Raw genomic sequence first — 25,948 nt, forward strand, 5'->3', positions numbered from 1 at the left:
GGATGCCACACCTCAACCTCTGCTTACATTGGTGCGAACCAGTCCCCCCCCCCTTTTTTTTTTCCAGTTGCTTTGTTACTGCATAACAATATGAGTAGTGCCAAATTATGCAAGAAAGCAAGTTTATACTGCATCAGTCAAAAAAAAAAAAAAAAAACCCTACTCATAATATCTGTCCAGCTCTTCTAACTGCCTGTCCAGTTATTCCTTGAATTTATTCAAACTATGTCAACAACACCAGTTGAGAGTTTATTCAAACAATTGACCACCTGCTGGCTGAAGACAAATTTCTATACAGCTACCTGCAGCCATCCTTCCTCTGTGTGAATTTGTTTTAATCTGAGCAAGAGGTAGGATTTCATCAGCACTGAGCTTACTCAGTCCAGATCCTCAATCAGATCTCCCTTCAAGTGCCTAGTTACTAGACACTGTAATTTGCAGAACTGAAGCCTTTCCTGGTTGATTATGTAAAGTAACTTTGCCAGTAAGGAAGGAGGGGAGGTAATTATCCTGTTGTGTGAGGTGGTGATTATTTTGAGAACTGCGTACATATCTGGAAGTCACTTTTTAGAAAGGATGTGGATCTGTTGGAATGGGTGCAAAGATTAGTCAGGGGCACAAATGTGGGTTCTCTTAACAAAAAAAAAGATGTTTTCTAAATAGTAGCATCTGGAAACTAGGCATGCATGAGAAGTCACAAAGTGTTTAAAGCTGAATGGAATGAGTAAAGTAAATACTGATGGCATACCTCCTCTCTCTCTCTCTCTCTCTGACATAGTGTTATTGTTATGCGGTTCCCGTGGTTTCCCACAAATCCGTATTAAGTACTCTGTTAACATTGCAAAGCCAGTCAGTGTGAGTAGTGTGTTGTTTGACTGACCTCTTCGTTACTGGGAGGCGCGATCACCAGGAAGGAGCCTCCCAGCATCTGTCCACTGGCACAAGGAGCCGGACCAGAGAGTTAAAAGACATCTGACGGGCCGTCCACACTCCTGCAGGAGCAAGAGTGGGGAGGGCCAAGGAAAGAGCAGAGAAGAGACAGGAAAGTGGAAGACAGTGGGGGGATGACAGAGTGTAGGCATCCCCCCAGGTGAAAAGGAGCAGGAAATTAGGTGCAGTTGTGGGAGTCCTGGAGAAGGACTGTGGGTAGGGAGAAGAGAACAGGTAAAGTTCAAATTAAAGAGTCCGAGATCGTCATAATGGAGAATCATGGAGAGGCGTTGACAGGGCTGGCCGCAATTTGCAGTTTCATGTCTGGTTTCCGGTGCTGGGTATCAGTTGCTGTGTAGAGGAGGTTATCCAGGAGTAGTGTCAGGGAGTTGCAGGTGATACCAGTGACGACGAAAGACTTCGTTGGCATAATTGGTCAGTGCACGGAACACGCGCACGCACACACGCACGCGCGCACACACACACACACACACACACACACACACACAAATAAGGGAACTTTAAATTTAAATTGTAAAGGGATGATTATAGGATAGAGGTGTAAAAATTTGCTTTCAGCCATAGAGTAATTGAACTTTAGAAAAAATTTCCAACTGATGTTGTTTGGAAGTGGGTAGTTTAAATAAATTTAAAGAATAATTAGAAAATTATTAAAGGAGCCGATGGACAAATAATGGGATTAGATTTGTTTTCCTGTCTTGATTAATGCTCCACAAGCTGCTTTTCTCACTTATTTCTGTGCTGTTTCTTTGTTCAGTCTGGTGTATGGTTTCAAATGCTTACTCCATCAGTGCTCAAAGTTTGCAAGAGGTTAAAGAAAATATAACAAGGGGGGAAAAAAATTCTCACTCAGCAATGTCAAGAAAATAGAAAGAATTAAGCTTAGAAACTAAAATGGACATACTAAAAAAAAAGTAGAAACTGGTAATAAGAAAAGTGAAGTAGCACAACCAACATTTTGAATTAGCACAATCCTTTTTGAAGACAATTTTAAACCAGTAAGATCTGTGCAAAATTGTACTGTATGCATATTACCAGAAATAACTTACACACTCAAAAAAGTGTTACAGAAAAGAAAGAAGGGAAAAAAAATTGTGTGTGGGTGGATAATATGGCACAATCTTGAGCAGGCTCAATGCTGATGGGATTCCTCTGAGCAAGAGGAAGTTCTTGCTCAGATTACGAATTTGAGAGGGCATGAACCCAAATTGAGAAAAGACAATTGTAGTATACATGTGCAGAAGTTTGCTTTCAGCCAGTGGGTAGTTGATTGCTGGAACAAACTTCCATCTGTCGTTGTGGAAGTCGATAACTTAAATAAATTAGAAAGACAAACTTTTGGAGCGAATGGATGGGTGAAATGGGATTTTTTTTTTTGGCTGATGCTGTATAGCAGTGGTTCCCAAACTACTGAGATCTACGGACCCTTTCAAAAATCAAAAAAAGTTTGCAGATGGACCCCTATATATAACATATGCATGGTTGACCACAGTTTTGCGGACCCCCATGGAACTGGTCTACAAACCACAAGTTTAGGAAACCCTGCTGTATAGGCTTGCTTTCTTGCATCATATGCTTCTACTAATGCTAACACCACATTCTAGCTAGTCAGGTAATTGGCAATACTCCACAAAGCATTGAGATTATTTTATTATCTAAATTTTTATTTTTGATAATGGTTTAATTTGTGTAATACTTTTTTAATTTAAATTCTGTAGTATATTGTAAATTTAAATTTTGTAATCTTAATTCAAATTTTACCTAAATAATGGTTGTTACCACTTGCAGTACAAAGTCCAAGAAACATCTTGATCAGATGGAAATGCCTGCAGCGTTTCTAGTGAGTCACGAATTCATTTATTGTATAGCCTGTGGCATGTATTCTAAGGTCAGTCTAGTACACAAACTAACTGCAACTAATGATTCTTTTCTTTGCACCCAATGTAAGAAATGTATCGATCTCAAATTAGAACTTAGTGCATTAGGAGAAGATTTGAGTCACTGAAGAAATGTGTGCTTGACCTAAAAACCAATGTAACTGTGAGCTTGTCTGGGACTCAAAGATCTTGTGACTTGCCAAGCGCTGCACCCCAATTTTAATCCCAGAAAAGAATAGTCGAGTGCATACTGCTCCAGTTAAGGGAGATTGTCATATTGAGAAACTCTGTTGCCAAGGAAATGGTTAATATTTTTTGTAATAAAGATATGTGGTCCAGAACCAGGGTGTGTTTACAAGGAGGAACAATTGACGATGTTACCAACAGATTATCAGATTGGAGGAGAGGATAAAATAGCATTATTATTTATATGGGGGCTAATAACATTAAATATACATGACCTGACCATTTGTTGGATAATTATAGGACTGTGCTGAAAAAATGCCACAAGTTAGGTTAGAATGTGCATGTGTCTGCAGTTCTACCCAGAAACAATAGGAGGGATTATATGCTGAAAACCTTGCAGATTAACTCAAGACTTGAGGGAATCTGCAAGGATCTTTGGGGAATTTTATAAGTGTGGCCCACACTTGACGGTAGAACAAATCTATTTTGTAAAGACCGTATTCATTTGAACAAAAGGTGGTGCAAGGATTGTTTTCCAGTATCGTTGAAGATACCGTAAAGGTTAAGAAGAACTGCTAGTTGTGTGGGGAAGAGAAGGGTGATATCGATCTGCATTTATATCTGATGATATGAGTCAAAGTAATACTCGGACTCAATTCAAGAATTCTTGTTTGTTGCTGCAACACCTGATGTTGGCAAGATGTTCTGAGGGTAGCAACATTTCAAATGCGGGATTATAAAATCTAGGGAAACAAGCCTGAATAAGTTCAAGAGGTGTGTTAGGGCAGAAAATTATAGAATAGTACTTAGTCTTAACAATGTCTACAATAATGTCCGAAGTGCTGTCAATAAAATGGCTGAATTCAAACTCCTGTTTAGAAAAACTAATGTTGACATAATAGGGCTAATGGAAATGTGTTGCCACCCAGAAATTGGGACTGACTAGTTCCACTATGGTATGTATAATGTATTTAGGAAAGATAGGGAAGAGAGAAGGGATGGTGGGGGTCATGCTTTTAATCAAAATGCTTGAGCATGAAAAAAGCTTTTACTGAATGAGAAGTTATATCAGCCAACATAGAATCTGTGTGATGTGAGTTGGTCAGAAGCAAAGGTATAATGAAAGCTGGAGTAACCTACAGATCAGAAGATTAAGGAGAATATGACAAGTCTCTACATGCAGATGTAGTTAAAGGTAAAGGCACGGGTTTTAATTTCAGAAGAGGGGATTATGACGGTCTAAGGCATTATATGACATCTATTAATTGGGAATTGCAGAGGGAGGGCAAATACATTTGAATTATGGAATGCCTTTAAAGCAAAAATCACAGAAGCTATAATCGCATATATACCATTAAGAAAATATTGCACGAGGAGGAGGATGCCGAAATGGATGAATGTGGAGCTGGCCAGTCTAATAGAGCAGATAAAGATATCATGGGAACGTTACAGAGCAATGAAAAGTACCGAAGCCTACAATAGCTACTAGTTGATCTGTAATAGTACCACAATTAAGTTTAAGGAGGCAAAGGCTGAATATGAAAAATGCTGGCTAAGAGAGCAAGGATTGAGGACAATGAATATTTCATGTAAGTGAATACAAAGAAGAAGAAGAAAACAAATCAGATCAGACTCTTCTGTAATGAGTGTGGGAAAGTCTTAAATAACACAGCTTTTGTTGCTGATAATAAGTACTTTGCATTAGTCTTTACTGATGAATGACCATGCTGAGGAGAGGCTATGCGAGTGAGGCAGAGCCATATGAAATTATCCATTTCACAATTACAGATGACTGTTTATTGGAAAAACTTTCGAGCCTAAATGCAAGTAAGGCTTCTGGAGTTGATAGCACATACCCATTAGCTTTGAGGAAGACATCCAGAGAGTGTATTGAATGAGAGAAGTTAATTATGAGGGAATTGTTGGACTCATGGGAGATTCCTTTGGATTAGAGATGTTCTAGCCTACCACCAATACATATAGGTGACTCTGAGAGTGAAGTCACTAACTACAGTAGTTATCTGACTTCAGTGGTAAGGAAAATCATACGAGGAAATGATTAAGAGTGCAATCCAGGGATATGGATTGCACTTTTCGCACATAGAAAGAAATGGCATTCTGAAGGATAGACAACATGGTTTTGTTAAAGGAAAATCATGTTTCACTAACCTAGTAAGCTATTCTGATAGTTATTTATGAGCTGGAGTAGGGAAAAATTTTGACATAATTTATTTGGATTTTAGAAAAGCATTTTGTTCAGTCTGGCATGAGAGGTTACTGTATAAGGTAGAACCTTTTGGGTTTACTGGGAAAATTCTAAGATGGATTGCAGAGTGGCTACAGGGCAGAGAAGGCTGTTATCAACGAATATTCTTCAGACTGGAGTAATGTCAGAGGTTGAGTCCCTCAAGGATCGGATCTTGGACCACTGTTTCTGCTTTTTATAAACAGTATTGAAGAAGGGATAAAGGGCACAATGTCAAAATTGCAGACACCATAAAGATTGGGAGAGTTGTTAATGACCATTGCCAAGCAACGCTCCTTCAGCATGACTTGAACAGGTTCCAAGAATGGTCAGAAAAGTTTCTGTTTTAATGCTGCTAAATGCAAGTTCTTACACTTGGGGAATAGTAACCCCAAAATAACTTATACACTTGGTGGGGTTGAACTAAAAATAGTATAAGAAGAAAGGAATCTAGGGAGTTACGTTACAGGCAGATATGAAGTTTTCTGAGTAGTGTAAACAGGGGGCTAGGAAAGCCCATGGTGTCCTATTGATGAATCATCAAATAATATGCTGTAATAATCCCACTGTATAAGGCAAATGTAAGACTACATTTCAACTACTATGTCCAAGTATGGAGACCTCATCTGAAAAAAGAAATTAAGCTTCTTGAAAGGGTCCAAAGAAAGGCAACTTGCATGGTAAGATTGGCAAAAGGTCTACAGTATGGAGAAAGATTTTGATTATGTGGGCTACAGAGCTTGGCAGCCAGGCAGCTTAGAGAGGACCTGATTTGGGTTTATAAGCCTCTGAGGGTATTATGAGTGAAGGTTGAGTATTAACTTTTATTATAAAGAATTCCAAAACTAGGAGCTATAAATTCAAATTACAGGGAAAGAGGTTTAAACTAGATTGCAGGAAGTTTTATTTTGACCAGCGAGCCATAAAAAACTACCTGCAAAAACTTTGATTACTGGAACAAGTTCCAGTAAAAAACTTTGATTACTGGAACTTGTTCCAGTAATCAAAGTTTTTACGAGTAGTTTTTTGGAAGTACTTGAGGCTGACAGTTTGCAGAAATTCAAAGATTAAATGGATAGCTACCATTGAGGAGGGAAGTGCCTAATTTTTTTTTTTTTTTTTTTTAAATGCAGCAAAAACATGTGGTATCCTTGCCCTATACAGCTATGCTAATACTAAATTACTAAGAAGGTGATCTAAGCACTGAGAAATTTACAGCATCCCATGGATGGTTTGAACCATTTCAAAAATATGCCATTGCCAATCATAGCATTGACATATTTCATTCAAAGCTGCAAATGGTGGTATCCAGACTGTAGCAGAATTTACTGCACAACTAAAAGTCATAGTATAACAAAACAAATACCCATTGAATTTGGTATCTCATTGTGGATGAAACAGGATTGTTTTGGAAGCAGTTGCCTTACAAAACATTTATTTGCCAAGGTTAAAAACACATCAAGCATTGAAGTAGCTAAAGATAGTTTAACTTGCTTACTAAGTGTAAATGCAATAGAAGATATGAAACTTAAATCACCTAATCATTTATTATTCTAAAATTAGCATTAACATTGGTAGTGGAATATTCAGAAAGCAAGCTTATACAGCATCAGTCAAAAAAACAAAAAACACACTTCCCATTTCACCTATCCATTCCTACGAATAATTTGTCTAGTTCTTTGAATTTATTTAAGCTATCAACTTACACAACAACAGATGGAAGTTGGTTCCAGCAATCAACCACTCACCAGTTAAAGGCAAAATTCCACATATCTATTCTGCAACCATTATCTTCCCTCAACTTGAATTTATGTCCCTTGTGTGTAACCTGATCAAGAGGAAGAATCCATCTGCATTGATCTTTCTCAAACCATTCAAAGCCTTAATCATCTCACTCAGATCATCTTGCACGTGCCTAGTCTCCAGACACTGCAATATGCAGAACTGAAGCCTTTCTTGGTAAGAACAAACCTTTGTTTCCTCTCATCAATCTCATTGCACTGCTCTGTACCCATACCAGCAGCTCTCTATCTATCTAAAATGAGGCGTCCAGACCTACATGCAGTACTCGAGATGTGGACTGGCCATTACCTTATACAAAAAGAGGCTAAGGTAAAGAAAGCGAACACGAGAACCACAAGACACTTCGGGAAACTTTTACCGAAAAGTTTCCCGAAATGGAAACTTCTCCTAGCATTATCAGTAAACAGATGGTGCATGTTATCAGTAGTGTCAGTAGAAGTCGATAACAATGTATTGATTAGTTTTTTTCTTATTATTAAAAGCAGATTGACAGAGTTCATGAATGGGCTGAAATTTACTTATGGGTACACCCTCCAGACTGCTTCAGTCTTAGGGTCTTTATCCCCCTTTCTAACTGTTTTAACCTGATACAAAAATAACTTCTACAGACGGTATGTGTTATTGATAGTTGCAGTAGAAGTCATTTTCCTATTGGGTTATAACAGTGGGAAGGGAGGGGTAAACACCCTAAAACTGAGGCAGTCTGGAGGGAGTACCCATAAGTAAATGTCAGCCGTGAATGCATTACACTCATGAACTCCAATAATCTACTTTTAATAATGAGGAAAAACTAATCAATATATCACTATCGACTTCTACTGCCATTACCGATAACACACACCATCTGTTTACCGAGAATGCAGGGAGAAGCTGCAGTACCGGGAAACATGTTTTACCACTAAAAGTTTTGCAAAGTTTCCTGTGGTTCTCGCGTTGGCTTTCTTTACCTTCGCCCAAAAAGATAAGTATCTTATCCTTGCTTGAAAAATTCCTGTGTATTATTAACATAACACCATTTGTTGTCCTGGCAGCCTGTCTGAACTGCTCAGAGAACTTCATATCTGACTGCACAATTACAATCAGGTTTTTAATTTTCCATTAAACTGAGTGTAGTACCACATAGTTGGTACATTACTCTGGAGCTACTGCTACCCTTTACTTTTCATTTGTCAATGGTAAACTTCAATTGCCTTTCTCAGCCCACCTGCCTAACTTTTTTAGATCCTGTGACAGGATCTAAACTCATTTCTGTCTTTAATCACCCTGCTAACCTTTCTATCATCTGCAAACTTAAACGTTAAGCCTGATATGCCTTCATCAGTAGCATGGATAAAAATATAAAACAATAATGGGCACAACACCGAAACCTGGGAGACTCCACTAATAACATTATTCCACAAAGAGCAGTGTTCATTGATTACCACTCTGTGCCTTCTCTCATGCAACTATCCCTTTATCCATATCAGCAACTTGCCTTTAATGCCACAGTTCTGCAATTTGTACAGCAGTCTTTTATGTGCAACAGTATCAATAGGTTTCCTGAAATCCAAGTATATAATATCAAACTTAATTTTTGCATCCAGTTGCTTTGTGACCACATCATAGTATACAATCTAATTCATCATACAAGATTTCCCCTTAACGAACACATGCTTTGTCTGAAGCATAACTGCAGTCTTGTCTAGATGACCCTGCATTACTTCTTTGACCAGTCACTCCACTGTTTTCCCAGGAACAGAAGTTAAACTAACAGGTGTGTAATTACTCATGTCACACTTTGATCCTTCTTTGTGAAATCAGGATACATTCACACATCTGCAGTCCATTGAGACTGAAGGCGTGCGTTTGGAGTCAGTTTGGTGTGGCATGAGCACTGAGAAAGCAAAAATAAGTGTAGGAGTATGTTATTGGCAATGGTGGGCTGGTGAATTTTTTTAACAAAGAGCCTTGCTAAAAAAAAAAAAAAAAACAAGACCAAGAATGTGTGTATATATTTATTGTAAGTTTAACTGATTTGCAACAATTTGGAATATGAAAATTGTAATTTCCACATAACCAATTGATTCTCACAAAACATTTTTGTTGACTTTTGCCAAGTTCTTGCATCCATAGCCAATCTTATGATTGCGATTCGACCATGATTTGACAAATGGAGTTGCATCCCAATCCACTAACTCTTTTCCCAATAAATTTATCGTATTGAATCTGATATGTGATCTATTAGAAGTAGAGGCATGTGATGCAAGAGAGCAAGCATATGTGCTTCTGTAACGTCAGCCAAAAAAAAAAAAAAAAAAAAAAAACAATATCACACATCCATTCCCTCTAAAAGTTTACCCACTTCCTCCTTGAATTTATTTAAGCTATCAACTTCCACAACAACATATGGAAGTTTGTTCCAGCAATCAACTACCCACTGGCTAAAGGCAAATTTCTGCATATCTATTCTGCAACTGTCTTTCTTCAATTCAAATTTTATGCCCCCCCCCCCTCAGTTTTGTAATCTGAGCAAGTGGAAGAATCCCATCAGAATTCAGCATGCTCTACCCATTCAAGGCCTTATCCACCTCAGTGAGATCCCCTCACAGGTGTCTAGTCTCCAGATGCTGCAATTTGCAGAACTTAAGCCTTTCTTGATAAGAGCAGGGTTTCTCAACCTATGGGTCGCGTTTTATATTTTATTAGGTCGCAAAATGATAGTTGCTACCTTGTGCCGAAGTGAGAAGCCCAGAACACGATACAAATTGTATCATGGCAGAGCATCATCCTTTCGCTTCATCTGTTGATATTCGATCTTATGACGGAAAGACAAATTAATTTTCTAACCTAAAAGTTTAAAACTGAAGCGAAAATGGTCTCAGCGTGAAACAAACAACGTGATCGTGACTAGTTCAAACAGTTCAAAGGTAAGAATTATTTTTTTATGTACATGTTTATTTACTTTACCATCCTGTTATGTAGTTAGTGTAATACACTGCCCGCAGTCCGTTGCGATATGCATTCAATGATATTAGCGTATTTTGTATTTCGCTGAGATTCGGTAATATTAAATTTCTAGTTTTTCGTTTTTCAAATTTTCAATTAGCTCTTGAATTAATATTTTTATTTTGTTGTATGTGATTAATTCATCACAATGAAAACTTTTAGTAAATTTTCAATAGGAAACAATTTAAAATTCTTTTTAAGTTTTGTCTTTTTTTTCTTTTTTTTCTTTGATTATATCCCATGTTTCATAATGAGTAAACAAGTCAAATTATCTAATTTTTTGGAATAAAAGAAAAAGAAAATTCTCAAGAAACTAATTCAGATAATAAAAATGCAGAAATGTCTAGTACTTCAAGCGAACCAGTAGCTAAAAAAGCAAAACAAGACAAGAGTTTTATTTATAATTATCAAGAGAAAAATATTAATCATAGTTTCACCATCATGAAAGAAAATGGAATAATTTACCACAATGTGTTATCTGTGGAAATGTATTGGCCAACTCTTCATTCAAAATTAATAAACTATTAAGACATTTGGAAACAAATCATAGCCAATATAAAGATAAACCTATGGATTTCTTTTTAAGAAAATGGATTTCTTTTTAAGATGAATTAAAAACTAGATCCAATTTGACAAAATTTGTTTCTACGGACAAAAAAATTCTTGAAATGTTCTTATTTGGCAGCCTTTCATATTGCTAAATGCAAGAAAGCGTATACCATTGGAGAAATGTTATTAAAGCCTTGCATGAAAGACATTTGTAGTGAATTATTTGGCAAAGAATATGAAGCAAAAATAAATTGCATTCCCATGTCAAACGACACTATAAGTTGACGGATAAGCGATTTGTCTGAAGACCTCGGATTACAGTTGGCTGAAAAAATACAAAAATCCCAGTATTATTCAATTCAATTAGACGAATCGACAGACTTATCAAATGATGCAATAATATTGGTTTACACCAGAAGTATTGATTTTACATGTAAAGATATACAGGAAGAATTACTATGTTCTTTGAAATTAGGGTCTTCAGCAACATCAGAAGAAATTTTTAAAAACATCAATTCATATTTCCAAACAAAAAACATTTCTTTGAATAGTTGTATAGGGATTTGTACTGATGGGGCTTCGGCAATGACAGGAAAGCATAGGGGTTTAGTATCACGCATAAAGAAAATTGCTTATCCAGATTTAATAACTCACTGTTTTCTTCATCGGGAACAATTAGCTACAAAAGATATGAGTGAAGATTTACATGACATTTTAAATCAGTGTGTACAAATAGTTAACCAAATTCGAAAGAGTGCAGTAAACAGCTGTATCTTTAATAAAATGTGTGAAGAAATGGGTTCAGCCCATAAACAGGTATTTTTACATTCTCATATAAGATGGCTTTCAAGAGGAAAAGTCCTGAAATGATTATTCGAACTTCGAGTAGAAGTTTTAATATTTTTAAATGACCAGAAGTCAACATTAAGTGAATATTTTAAAAGTAATTTGTGGCTTGCTAAAGTTGCCTATCTAGCTGACATATTTTCATTAATGAATGATTTAACTTTGTTGATGCAAGGAAATTAGATCAATCTTTTTATTTGTTATAATAAAATAGAAGCTTTTGTTAAAAAACTTGACCTCTGGTTAAACAAAGTTAAAAAGGATTGTTTTTGGATTGTTTTGATATGTTTCCATCATTCTTACAAATGGCTGAGGACAGCATGATAACTGAGAAGGAAATTTTGGATATATGTCAAGTTATACAAAATCGTTTATTAAAATTAAAAGAAAAGTTCATTCAATATTTCCCACATACAGGAGATATTCGTTTGGGCAATATGTGGGTAATTAATCCTTTTCAACAATGTCAATCAAATAATTTATCTCTATCAGAAGAAGAAAATTTAATTGAATTAACAACGGACAAGAGTTTGGAAATAAAGTTTAAAGAAAACCAGAATAATTTACCTAAATTTTGGTTATAAATTAAAAAGAAGAATATCAGACTCTGAGTGAAAAGACAATAAAATTGTTACTTCCATTTGCAACAACTTATTTGGCCGAAAGTGGATTTTTAACAATGGCTGTTACGAAAAATAAGTTCAGAAACCGACTGGATATAAGTTCAACAATGAGAATAGCATTAACTAATACTATTGAAGTAAGAATTAATAAATTAATTGAGGATAAACAACAACAACAAACTCATTAAATATTATCTTGTATTATTTTGTTGATTATTTATGTAAGAGTTTTTAATAAATATAATTCAAACTATTTTAATGATTTTTATAATTTTGAAACAGCCTGTTTTATTTAAAATCGTTAGTCTTACATTTTTCCATAGTTGGATTTAAATAATAAAAAATGAAATTGAAGTATTCGTTATAAATCGAAATTCGTCTGAACCGCTCCCGGTAGAAATGTACTGAATGTTACTTTTCACATGTAGAAGTTATTATCAAATATGCATAATTTTATTTATGTAATATACAGTGATTCCAGTCTACCAGCTTTTTAAAAATTTTATATTATAAATATTTGGGTTGCAGTACAATTAGAAATAAATATGTTGGGTCACGCGGCAAAAAGGTTGAGAAACGCTGGTAAGAGGACTCCCCCCTCGTTCCGCTCACCAATCTTGTAGCCCTTCTCTGCTCGCTCAAGCAATACATCCTTCCTAAAATGAGGCCTCCAGACCTCTGTGCAGTGCTCAAGGTGTGGCCTGACCATTGCCTTATACGAAGGGATAATAACCTCCTTTTCCCTACTAGCAAAATTCCTGTATATCATTGACAACACTCCATGACCTGCTCTGGCAGCCTGTCTGCACTGCTCAGAAAACTTCATATCTGTCTATACAATTACTCCCGGGTCTTTTACATTCTCTACCACTCTAAGTGTGGTATCACGCAGTTTGTATGTTTCTCTGGGGTTACTTCTATCCATGTGCAGTACTTTGCATTTGTTGATATTAAACTTCAGTTGCCATTTCTCAGCCCATCAGCTCAACTTTTCTAGATCCGGTTGAAGCAGCACACTGCCATTAGTGTCATTAACAGCCTTTGTAACATCTGCAAACTTGGACATTAAGCCTGATATAGCTTCATCAATATCATTGATAAATATACAAAACAACAGTGGGCCCAACACCAAATCCCGGGGGGGCTCCACTAATAACATTAGTCCATGAAGAGCAGTATCCATTGATTACCATTCTCTGTCTTTTCCCACTCAACCACCCTTTTATCCATTGTAGCAACTTGCCCTTAAAGCATGCTGCTCCAATTTGTACAGTAGTCTTCCATGTGCAACAGAGTCAAAATCTTTCCTGAAATTAAGGATATGATATCAAAATTATTTTTTGCATCCGGTTACTTTGTAACCACATAATAGTATCCAGTCAAATTTGTTGGGCAAAACTTTTCCTTAACAAAACCATGCTGTGTCTGAATTATTACTGCAGTCTTGTCTCGATGATCCTGCAATGCTTCTTTAATCGGTGACTCCATTATTTTCCCCAGAACAGAAACTAAACTAACAGGTCTGTCATTACTCTTGTCACCTTTTGATCTCGCTTTGTGAGAATTGGGAATACATTTGCACATCTCCAGTTCGTGTGGACTTCTCCTGAGTCCAAGGATACTCCATAATTAAGACTACTTCCTTTGCCGCCTCCTTTAATATAACTGGATAGATCCCATCCACCCCAGGTGCCTTTCCTCTGTTTAACTTCAACAATTTCTCCTCCACTTTGCTCTCAGTTATTACAGAATCATTAAGCTCCTGTTAGAGTTTAATAAGCTTCTTTCCTTCACTTCCACAAATAATTACTCATGTGTGAATGTAGATGAAAAATACTTGCACTTGCTTGCAATAGTGCTATCTTTTTAGGTTTTTTAAGTACTCACAGGGATTGAAACATTTCTTGATTCTACATTATTACCTATAAAATCCCGACAATCGTTCAAACCAATTTCTTTTTTTTTTTTTTAATTTCTCTTAAATGGTACAATTTTTTTTCACCAGATATCCATGGTGAAGTTAGTTCTTCATAATGCCATGTACATGTTTCTAATAAATTGAAATAATTTAAAATGTTTTCATAATTATTTCTGTTTGATAAAAGACGTAAATTCATGTGTTGAATTATATTTTCTAGTAACGTATTCCTAGAAAGAGCATTGAATTTATTATTTTTATTAATTGCAATATCTTTAAACTTATCTGATTTAATCAAATATTCAACTTTAGATTCATGTTTTCAAGTACCAACCCTTACATTTTCCAAAGCTGTTATTATGCGTTTGATTATTTGTGCTTTATGAATGTTAGTTGATCTTGACTGAAGTGCAGTTGAAAGTAATGAAAATTAGCATTACTATTAGAATAGGATTAGCATTAGTAGAGGCATATGATGCAAGAAAGCAAGCTTATGCAGCATCAGCCAAAAAAAAAAAAAAAAAACCCTTCCACTTCACTCCTCCATTCTTTCGAAATACCTGTCCAGCTGAGCCTTAAATTTATTTAGGCTATCAACTTCCACAACAAGGGATGGAAGTCTGTTCCACCAACCAACTACCTGCTGGCTAAAGGCAAATTTCCGCACATTAGCATTAGCATTAGTAGAGGCATTTGATGCAAGAAAGCAAGCTTATGCAGCATCAGCCAAAAAAAAAAAAAAAACCCACTTCCACTTCACCCCTCTGTTCGTTCAAAATACCTGTCCAGCTGAGCCTTAAACTTATTTAGGCTATCAACCTCCACCACAAGGGATGGCAGTCTGTTCCACCAACCAACCACCCGCTGGCTAAAGGCAAATTTCTGCACGTCTATCCTACATCTGTCTTTCCTCAATTTGAATTTATGCCCTCTCAGGTGATTTTTCTGAGCTAGAGGAAGAATCCCATCAGCATTGAGCATGCTTAAACCATTCAAGGCTTTATACACCTCTATCAGATCACCTCGCTGGTGCCTAGTCTCCAGACACTGTAATTTGCAAAACTTAAGCCTTTCTTCGTAAGAGCACCCCTTTGTTCCATTCACTAATCTTGTTGCCCTTCTCTGTACTCGTTCCAGCAGCTCTACATCCTTCTTGAAATGAGGCCTCCAGACCTGTATACAGTACTCTAGGTGTGGCCTGACCATTGCCTTATACAATGGAATAATCACCTCCTTATCTCTGCTGGAAAAATTCCTGTATATCATTGACAATACTCCATGAGCTACTTTTGCAGCCCGTCTGCACTGCTCAGAGAACTTCATATCTGCCTGCACAATCACCCCCAAGTCCCTTTCATTCTCTACCACTGTCAGTGTAGTACCACAGAGTTGATACGTTGCTCTGGGGTTGCTTTTTCCCATGTGTAGTACTTTACATTTGTCAATGTTAAACTTCATTTGCCACCTCTCAGCCCATCTGCTCAACCTTTCCAGATCCTGTTGCAGCAGCATAGTGTCAGTAGTGTCCTTGACAACCCTGCCAACCTTTGTATCATCTGCAAACTTGGACATTAAGCTTGATATACCATCATCAATATCATTTATAAATACAGAAAACAATAATGGACCCAACACTGAGCCCTGAGGGACTCCACTAATAACATTAGTCCACGATGAGCAGTGTCCATTGATTACCACTCTGTCTTCTCCCCCTCAACCACCCCTTTATCCATAGCAGCAATTTGCCTCCAATGTCACACTGCTCCAATTTGTGTAGCAGTCTTCCATGTGCAACAGTATCAAAAGCCTTTCTAAGATCCAAGTATATAATATCAAAGTTATTCCCTGCATCCAGTTCTTTTGTGACTGCATCATAGTATCCAATCAAGTTGGTCAGGCAAGACTTCCCCTTAACAAAACCATGTTGTGTCTGAGCTATAACTGAAGTCTTGTCTAAATGATCCTGCAGTGCTTCTTTAACCAGTGCCTCCATTAATTTTCCTGGAACAGAAGTTAAGCTCACAGGTCTATAATTACTTGTGTCAGCCTTTGATCCTCCTTTGTGAATTGGGGTCACATTTGCACATTTCCAGTCTATGGGTACCTCCCCTGAGTCCAAGGAAGCTCTCATAATTATGGCTAAGGGTTTGCTTACTTCCTTTGCTGCCTCCTTTAATATAACTGGATAGATCCCATCCACCCCGGGTGCCTTTCTTGTGTTTATCTTCAACAGTTTCTCCTCCACTTTACTCCCAGTTATTACAAGACTCTCTAGCTTACTGCCAGAGTTGAATACACCTCTGACATTCCCCTTGCTGAATAACTCCTCATCTGTGAATGTCGATGCAAAATATTCATTTAGTTTGTTAGCTACCTGAGCAGGATCATCAACAGTTGACCCATCAATATCAAGTGGACCAATCTGATTCATCCCCTTCCTTCTAGAGTTTACATAAGTAAAGAACTCTTTGCTGTTTTTCTTTGCGTCCCTTGCCAAGGATTTCTCGTAATCTGCCTTCGCCTGCCTAACCTCCTTTGTAACTTGGTTGCATATCAACTTGTATCTATCATAGGCTTCTGTGTCATGTGTTAATTTGTAAGTATCCCATATATTTTTCTTCTCTGCCATATGCCTCATTAGTTCATCTGACATCCATTTTGGCCTAAACCTTGAACAATATTTCTTAGTTGGTATGTAAAGCCTAGTAGCTTCCAAGATAAGTTCTTTGAATGCTTCCCATTTTGAATTTGCTGTTGGTAACATCATCAGTTGGTCCCACTGTATAGAATTTAAATACTGTCTCAGTCCATCGTAGTCGCCTTTACGGAAGCAATAACCCTTCCCTTTACCCCTAATGGTAGTTACCTCTTTCAGTAAATCCCACTTCAGCACACTGTGATCACTGCCACCTAGTGGTTCATTTATCTGCAGATTCTTAATGCATGAAGAATCACTGCTGATAATCAAATCAAGAGTATTACTCCCTCTAGTTGCCTCCCGAACATGCTGATGTAGAAAACAATTATCCAATAAATCCACAAAAGCCCTGCTAGTGTGTGAGTAACCAGCCCCCAAATTCCAGTCAATATCTGGGAAATTAAAATCTCCCATTATAAGACTCTCTGATTTACTGGCCCACTCTATTTCCCTGTACAGTTCCTTATTATACTTATCAGAGTCATTAGGCCTATAGCACACTCCTACTCTCAATTTTGATCTCCCAATGCTTATGTCACACCAAACTGACTCAACACTGCACTGTCCAGCGATGTCGACTGACTTCACTTCCTTGGTTTTTATGTGTTTCTTAACTAATAGCATAACCCCTCCCCCCTTCCTATCCTGTCTATCCTTTCTGTAGACGTTGTACTCCCGAAATTGCATTTCTGCATCCCTTATATCTGTGTGACACCACGTCTCTGATATCCCAACAATATCTGCCTTTGATGTTTTGAGCAATACCTCAAATTCATCAAATTTATTTACTAAACTCCTAGCATTGGTGTACACGCAAGTATACCTGCACCTGTTTCTATTCTTAGCTACCCTAACACAACCCATGTGTTTACTTGTACCGCAATGGCTCCCAGCAGTCTCTGAAATACCATGCATCTTGTTTTTCAGGCTTCTGCTCATTCTAATAGAAGCAGTGCAAGAATCTCTTTCACCTCTGCCAGTGGCTACTGTCAATCTATTGGTCTTTGTCTCCCCCCAAGCTAGCAGTTTTCCGACCCACCTAACACTGCCTCGATAGCATCAGCAAATATTCTTGCACCCTTTCTATTTAAGTGTATCCCATCCCTGTAGAAGCAATCTCTCCTGTTAACAAGTACAGTCCAGGCTGAAAAATTTTTTCAGCCTGGACTGTGAAAAAATTTCACATCTTGAAAGCAAGCTTATAGAGCATCAGCCAAAAAAAAAGAGGCCTCCAGACCTATATGCAGTAGTAGAGGCATGTGATGCAAGAAAGCAGGCTTATGTAACATTAGCCAAAAAAAAAAAAAAAATATATATATATATATATATATATAAACCATTTTACACATTCATTCCCTCTAAAATTTTATCCAGTTCCTCCTTGAATTTATTTAAGCTATCAACTTCCACAACAGATGGAAGTTTGGTCCAGCAATTAACTACCCGCAGGCTAAAGGCAAATTTCCACACATCTATTTGACAACTCTTTCCTCAATTTGAATTTATGCCCCCTCAGGTTCGTAATTTGAGCAAGAGTAATCTGAGAAGAATCCCATCAGAATTGAGCGTGCTCAACCCATTCAAGGCATTATACACTTCAGTAAGATCACCTCACGGGTACCTAGTCTCCAGACGCTGCAATTTGCAGAATTTAAGCCTTTCGTGGTAAGAGGAACCCCTTTGTTCCCCTCACAGATCTTGGAGCCCTTCTCTGTACTCGCTCAAGCAACTCTACACATCTTTCCTAAAATGAGATCTCCAGACCTGTACGCAGTGCTTGAAATGGTTTTATATATATAAACCATTTTACACATTCATTCCCTCTAAAATTCCTGTACAGCATTGCAGGAATCCAGGGTAAATCCATCCTGTATTCCTGCAATGCTTCTTTAACCAGTGACTCCATTATTTTCAACAGAACAGCAGTTATGTTAAAAGGTCTGTAATTATGTGTGTTACTCTTTGATTCCCCCTTTTGAATTGGATATACATTTGCACGTCTGCAGTCCATGGGGACCTCCATTAGTCCAAGGATGCTCTTATAATTATGGCTAAGGGCTTGCTTATTTCCTTTGCTGCCTCCTTTAATATAACTGGATTTCTCCTCCACTTTTCTCTCAGTTATTACAAAATCATTACATTCATGTTAGAGTTCAATAAGCTTCTGTCCTCCACTTCCCTACAGAATTCCTCATGTGTGAATGTAGATGCAAAATACTTGTTTGTCAGCTGTCTGAGAAGGATTATCAACAGTCGAATCATCAATATGAAGTAGACCAATATGATTCATCCCCTCCCTTCTAGAGTTTATATAAGTAAAGAAGTCTGCTGTTTTTATTTGCATCCTTTGCAAAAGATTTCTCATAATCTGCCTTTGTTTGTGTAACCTACTTTGTGACTTGATTGCAGATTAGCTTTTATCTATACCGTAGGCTTCTGTGTCACCTGATAATTTATATGCATCCCATGCATTTTTTCTCTGCCTTGAGTCTCATTAGCTCATCTGACATCAATTTAGGCCTAAACCTTGAACAGTATTTCTTAGTTGGTATGAAAAGCCTAGTACCTTCCAAGATTAATTCCTTGAATGCTTCCCATTTTCAAATTCTAAATGCCAATTCGGCATTTAGAATTTGCCGTTGTAACATCATCAGTTGATCCCACTGTATAGAATTGAAAAAATGTCTGAGACCACTGCAGTCAGCTTTACGAAAGCAATAACCCTTCCCTTTACCCCCTGATGGTAGTTACGTCTTTAAGTAAATCCCACATCAGTACACTGTGATTACTGCCACCTAGTGGTTCCTTTATCTGCAAATTCCTAATGCACGAATAATCACTGCTGATAATGAGATCAAGAGTATTACCTCCTCTGGTTTCCTCTCGAACATTCTGCTCGAACAATTTATTGGATGAATTCAATCATCCAATAAATCCACAAATGTCTTGCTAGTGTGCAAATGACCAATCCACAAGTTCCAATCAATATCTAGAAAGTTAAAATCCCCCATTATAAGACATTCTGATATACTGGCACACTTCATTTCTCTGTATAATTGATCTGAATGTTAGATGATCTTGAGTGAAGTGCAGTTGAAAGTAATGAAAATTCTTGAAGAATGTCTAACATTACAGCAAGGTCTTGCAAAAAATTAATGTTAGTTTCTCCTTGCCAGACCAGAATAAGAAGAACTTGAAAAATGCATATATGCAAAATTAAGTGGATGTTTGTTGGAAATAAAATTCCTGTAAAATTGATAGTGGAGATAATGCTTACACAGGGTGCTGCATAGTGAACTGGTTGGGGGAAAGGAAGCACAAGGAGATGCCAAAATAATTGCGCCCCAGCTGAATTTTCCTTTTCACCTAATAGAAGCTTATGGCCCAATGCTGATAGCCATTGTGCTTTGAAGTGCATTACGTTCCAAAGTTATAGCCATTATTGGTTTAGCAACTAGTTCATCAAATTCTTCAAAATTTAACAATCAGCTCACACGATTCGGCTAAAGCACACCACTGGTTATAGGCCTAACGACTCTGTAGAATAAAATGAACAAGTGTACAGAGAAATAGACTTTGCCAGTTAATCAGAATGTGTAATAATTTGAGATTTGAACTTTCCATATATTGACTGGTACTTGTGGGTTAGCCACTTGAACAATAGTAAGAATTTTGCAGATTTATTGGATGACTGTTTTCTATGTAGCATGTCAGAGAGGCAACCAGAGGGAATAATACTATTGATCTGATTATCGGCAGTTATTATTTGTGCATTAAGAATCTGCAGAAAAGGAACTACTAGGTGGTAGCAATCACATTGCATTGATGTGGCATTTACTTGAAGATGTAAACACTAACAAGAGAAGATATTTGCTTTCATAAAGATGACTACAGTGGGCTCCTCAAACAGTTAAAATTCTATACAGTGGGACCAACTGATAGTGTTACCATTAGCAAATTCTAAATGGAAACTATTTAAGGAATTAATCATAGAAGCTACTAGGCTTTTTATACAAACTAAGAAATACTCTTCTAGGTTTAGACCTAAATGGCCATTTAACTGATGAGACTCGTGGCAGAGAAGAAAACTTCATGGAATGCATATAAATTATCAATTTATATCTACCATACACAGAAGTGTATGGTAGATATAAATTGACATATGGTAGATATAAATCTACCATAAACTTCTGTGTATGGTAGATATAAACTAGTTTGTAATCAAATCACAAAGAGGTTAGGCAAGTAAAGGCAAATTACAAGAAATCTTTGGTGAAGGATGCAAAAAAAAAAAAAAAAAAAACAGCAAGCACTTTATTTTTGTAAACACTAGAGGGAATAGGATGCCAGGCTTTATCAAACTCCAAAGCTAAATGAGTTTGTAATAACTGAGAGGAAAGTGCAAGAGATTGTTGAAGTTAAACATAAGAAAGGCACATGGAGCAGATGGATCTATTCAGTTACATTAAGGAAGGCAGTGAAGGGAACAAGCAAACCTTTAGCAATAATTATGAGAGCATCCTTGGGTTCAAGGGAGGTTCCTGCAGACTGGAGATGTGAAATGTGTCCCCATTTCACAAAGGGTTACACAAGTAATTACAGACATATTAGTTTAACTTCTGTTCCTCGGAAAATAATTAGTTACTGGTAAAAGAAATAATGCAGGATCATCTAGACAAGGCTGCAGTTATACTTCAGACACAGCATGGGTTTGTTAAGGGGAAACCTTGTCTGACCAGTTTGATTGGATACTATGATGTGGTCACAAAGTAACTGGATGCAAAAAATAACTTTGATATTGACTTGGATTTCTGAATAGCTTTCAATATTCAATACAGTTGCACATAAGAGACTGCTATTCAAGTTGGAACAGAGTGGCATTAATGGTAAATTGCTGCTATGTATAAACAGATGTTTGAGTGGGAGAAGAACAGAGTGGTAATCAGTAACTGCTCTTCATGGACTAATCTTATTAGTGGAATCCCCCATGGTTTGGCATTGGGCCCATTGTTGTTTTCTATATTTATCAGTGATATTGATGAAGATCAGGCTTAATGTCCATGTTTGCAAATGATTGAAAGGTTGGCAGGGTTGTTAATGACAGTATGCAAATGCAAAAGGATTTGGAAAAGTTAGGCAAATAGGCTGGGAAACTTTAACATTGATAAATGCAAAATACTGCACTTCGGTAGCAGTAATCCCAGAGTAGCATGCCAACTATGTGGTACTATACTCAGGGTAGTGGAAAACGAAAAAGACCTGGAGGTAATTGTGCAATCAGATAAACAGTTCTCTGAGCAGTGCAGACAGGCTGGCAGGACAACTAATGATGTTCTGTCACTGATATACAGGAATTTTGTAGGCAGATATACAGAGGTGATTGTTACATTATATAAGGCAATATGGTAGTATATGGTCAGGGCACATCTCGAGTACTGCATATATATGTCTGGAGGCCTCATTTTAGGAAGGATATAGAGCTGCTGGAACGAGTACAGAGAAAGGCAATGAGATTGGTGAGAGGAACAAAGGGGTCGCTTACCAAGAAGAGGCCTCCGTAGCCGAGTGGTCATGAGTGGGAGTGCGGTAGCACACGCTCTTTGAGTAGACCAGGGTTCAAGCCCCTGATTACTAAATACAGTTGATCTGCCAATCTGCACTGGACCAGCGTAGCAGACTATGGTCCAATTCCCTCAACATGAATTGTTGCTTCCATCCTGCAGTGGGCTGATAAGGGCTGTAGTTTTTACTAAGAAAGGCTTTTGTTCTGCAAATTGCAGTCTGAAGACTAGGTCCCTTCTAGATGATTGAGGTGTTGAAGGCTTTGAATGGATTGAGCAAGCTCAATGCTGATGCTCAATGCTCAAGCTCAATGACTACACACGAGGGGGCACAAATTCAAATAGAGGAAGGATTGTTGTTGTGGAAGTTAAATAAATTCAAGGAAGAACTAGACAAACTATTGTTGCAAATGAATAGGTGAAATGTTAAGTGTCAGTTCTTTTTTTTTTGGCTGATTCTGTGTAAGCTTGCTTTCTTGCATCATTTTTCACTACTAATGCTAAGCTAACCTAAATCCTCTTCAACCAGAACATTATGTACTTGACTATTTTGTTTTGTGATGTACACCTGAATGAGGTGTGCATCACATGGCAGGACACTAGATATTTCAGTTCCTGATGGTCCCCAGGTTTATTTTTTTTCTATGGCATCTATTTGTTTCTTCTCTGGCTCAGTGGTAATGTACCATGTATTAATACCAATTAATATTAATAGTAATTGATATTAATAGCTTTAAGATAATTCCAGATATTTAATTTAAGATATTTTATATTCAACCATTTATAGAAATTTGTAGTTTTTAAGGTTGAAATCTGTACATAAATATCCTGAAAGCAGTTGCCTTTTACAGTAAGTTGAAATCAAACCATATATTGGGTTCTTCTAAAACCTTGATTGAGGTGTTTAATTGCACTTGTATAATCCACCTCGTTAATTTAATTCTTAAAATAAATTGCATTTCTTTAATCTCCACTGCTGTAGTGGGTTAAGTGATTAATTCATTATTCACTCTCAGTTAAATAGTCCTATATCCTTTAATTGTAGATATTGGTTTTAGGCCATTATAGAGAATATCAAAACGAGTGATCAATTATATCATGCCTTTTGACCTCCTGTATTAATGTGTTCACATGTCTGCAATATAAAAGAACAAATCTGTTATAATTATCATCTCCTTATGTCTAAAAAATTCATTTAAATAACATTTTAGAGAAATATTTCTTTTATCCTTTCAGATTTGATTGCCTTTACAGTTATTAAGAATATATGAACATAAGAATGCTTTACTATCACTTTTATTAATTTATTCTTGTATTATACCAATTTGATTATAATGAGAGTTATGTTTGCTGTTTATCATCTTAGAATGCACCAGATATTGGATAATGGTGGATCATAGATATATGGTCAGCTGCTTGTTCATCAATTTTCCTACTAAATATAGGGTGGAGTGTAAAATTAACCTATTGCTAAATTAACAGAATTAGCCTGGCTGTAACCACTTTTTAGTGTTCACAATCAACACAGAGAGGAAGGGGGGGAAATATTTTGCATTCATTTCACCAAGATTTATGATTATTTGCCATATATGCAGAAGCTGTAAGTGGTAATACTTATAAGATTGCCATTTACTTTCACTTTGATGTACAGTAACTTACAGTGTAGTCTTTGATGTACAGTAACTTACAGTGCACACATATGGTGTAATAATAATTATAATTTTTTAAAAATTATAATTATTATTGCACCATATGTGTGCAATTACTGCAAAAATTATACCTTTCATAACTTAGTATCTAATCGATATGCCAATTCAAAATGTATAATATGTTTTCGAACTGGTTCGAACTGAATCTTCTGTCATCTGGAATATGATTTCCAAGTTATTTAGATTAAATTGCAAAGGATCTATAAGTCTTTCTATCAAAGTGATGCATAGAGCCTGTACTTATTTGTAGGACTAATATAATTTACTTGGTTCTACATTTCCTTATAGGTTGGGAGTAACTTATTATCATACATGACATTAGCTGTGTTGAGGTTTTGTTTATCTGTGTGTAATTTTTTTTACCTAGTATATGTGCTACTGCACAAATTTGCACAATTTTTCAAGTAAAGTTCATTTTAGACTATTTCAAAATATTTAACAATTATTTGCAAGGCTATAGATATTCCTCCTCTGCACAAATAAATACCATGCTGTATCACTCTAGAATAATAGTGTATTTATAAATATGAAAAAGTTATCATTTGCATCATCTTTATCTCATCCTACAACCATCCACAAATATTTTGTAGGCTTTTTTTTTGCTTCATTATAGTCTCTCTCTCTCTCTCTCTCTCTCTCTCTCTCTCTCTCTCTCTCTCTCTCTCTCTCACACACACACACACACACACACACACACACACACACACACACACACACACACACACACACACACACACCAGTCCTTTCTGCACATGTTGTCATCTTGGACAGTTGTGGAAAAATTAAATTTTACAGTTATTTTCTGTATAAGTCAGCTGATAGCACATCCTGGCACTGTTTTTGTTTGTTTGTTTATCCTCATTGTTTGATAATTTCTTGTTTATCATGTTAAGTGTACAATTTATAAAGTTAGATATAAACTATGTGACATTAATTTAAATTTTAATATCATATCATTATGTATATAATTCATATAGTGGAGAACCCTGAATGAGACACACATGCATATATATATATATGTATGACATTGTTAAGCCTGGTGTATATCTATTATCATGCGTTGTCAACTTTAAAATACTTGTAGATCATTTATAATGTAAAGAAATGTGTTAATTTTTGTGGTTATCTGTTTTAATTTTTAAAGTTTTTGTACTCTCACTGTTGAACTAAAACAAAATATGCTTGATCAATATGATAGTTTAAGGCAATTCAGTTTTATGCTTTCTGACAGTAACATAATTCTGTTTAACCAGTTTCAAATAATAAGTTGAATATTACAATTTTTTAAAATAAATATTCATTGTTTCTAATAAAAATTAATTCAGCTAAACAGTAGTCACTAGTCAGTCCACAATCTTTTAATCTGTTCATATTAACTCTCTTTTTAGCCATGTAAACTCAGTGAATATTTTATGGAATATGAAGGATATGAAGCATACAACATATTGAAGCTTTTGTGTAATTTTAATTCATGGTTTAATCTACCTGAGAAGTATAATTTCACTTCATTTGTGGCAAATTTTGCAAAAACTGTCAGAAATCTCAAATTGTTTGGTTACTGTAGCAACGTGTTTTCTCAGGAAAATTTAAGCTTAAGAAAATAGGCTAAAAGAGAATCGTGGATTCAGTATTCGCTTCCACAGTGAATAAAGACTTGGATCAGAGACTAATCTGAAAGAAGATCAGACAACTGAATGGTAAATTCCCTCCGGTCTCCTCTCCCATTGTGAACTAGAATAAATACTCTTCCTCCTCTTATGATATTGCTGATGCCCTCAGAGAAGCAATATTTCTATTTGATCAATCCATTCAAAATATAAAGTGCAACAGAAAAGAAAAATAATTAAATTCAGTTAGCATCCTTCCCTTTATAACCAACCCTTACAATATGGTAATTGCAAGAATCAATGAAAAGAGCAAACAATAATACAACTAGTCCTGATGGCATATATTATATAATGTTTAAACACATATATACACTCTTACATTTATTACTA

At 36.4% G+C, this 25,948-nt stretch overlaps 1 protein-coding gene across 1 annotated transcript in view; it reads left to right on the plus strand.

Annotated features, from left to right (window-relative positions):
• The window catches only part of Maf1 (repressor of RNA polymerase III transcription Maf1), a 296,764-nt gene extending 271,364 nt beyond the window's left edge, over nt 1-25,400 (plus strand). The window contains exon 7 of the mRNA XM_090382929.1: nt 25,340-25,400. Within this exon, the coding sequence (XP_090239055.1) occupies nt 25,340-25,400 (61 nt within the window). The remainder of the gene's footprint in view (nt 1-25,339) is intronic.
• Nucleotides 25,401-25,948: the final 548 nt, after the last annotated feature.

This window comes from Mastigoproctus giganteus, chromosome 10, assembly GCF_048544385.1.
Source record: "Mastigoproctus giganteus isolate SK-2022 chromosome 10, ASM4854438v1, whole genome shotgun sequence".
Lineage (NCBI taxonomy): Eukaryota > Metazoa > Arthropoda > Arachnida > Uropygi > Thelyphonidae > Mastigoproctus > Mastigoproctus giganteus.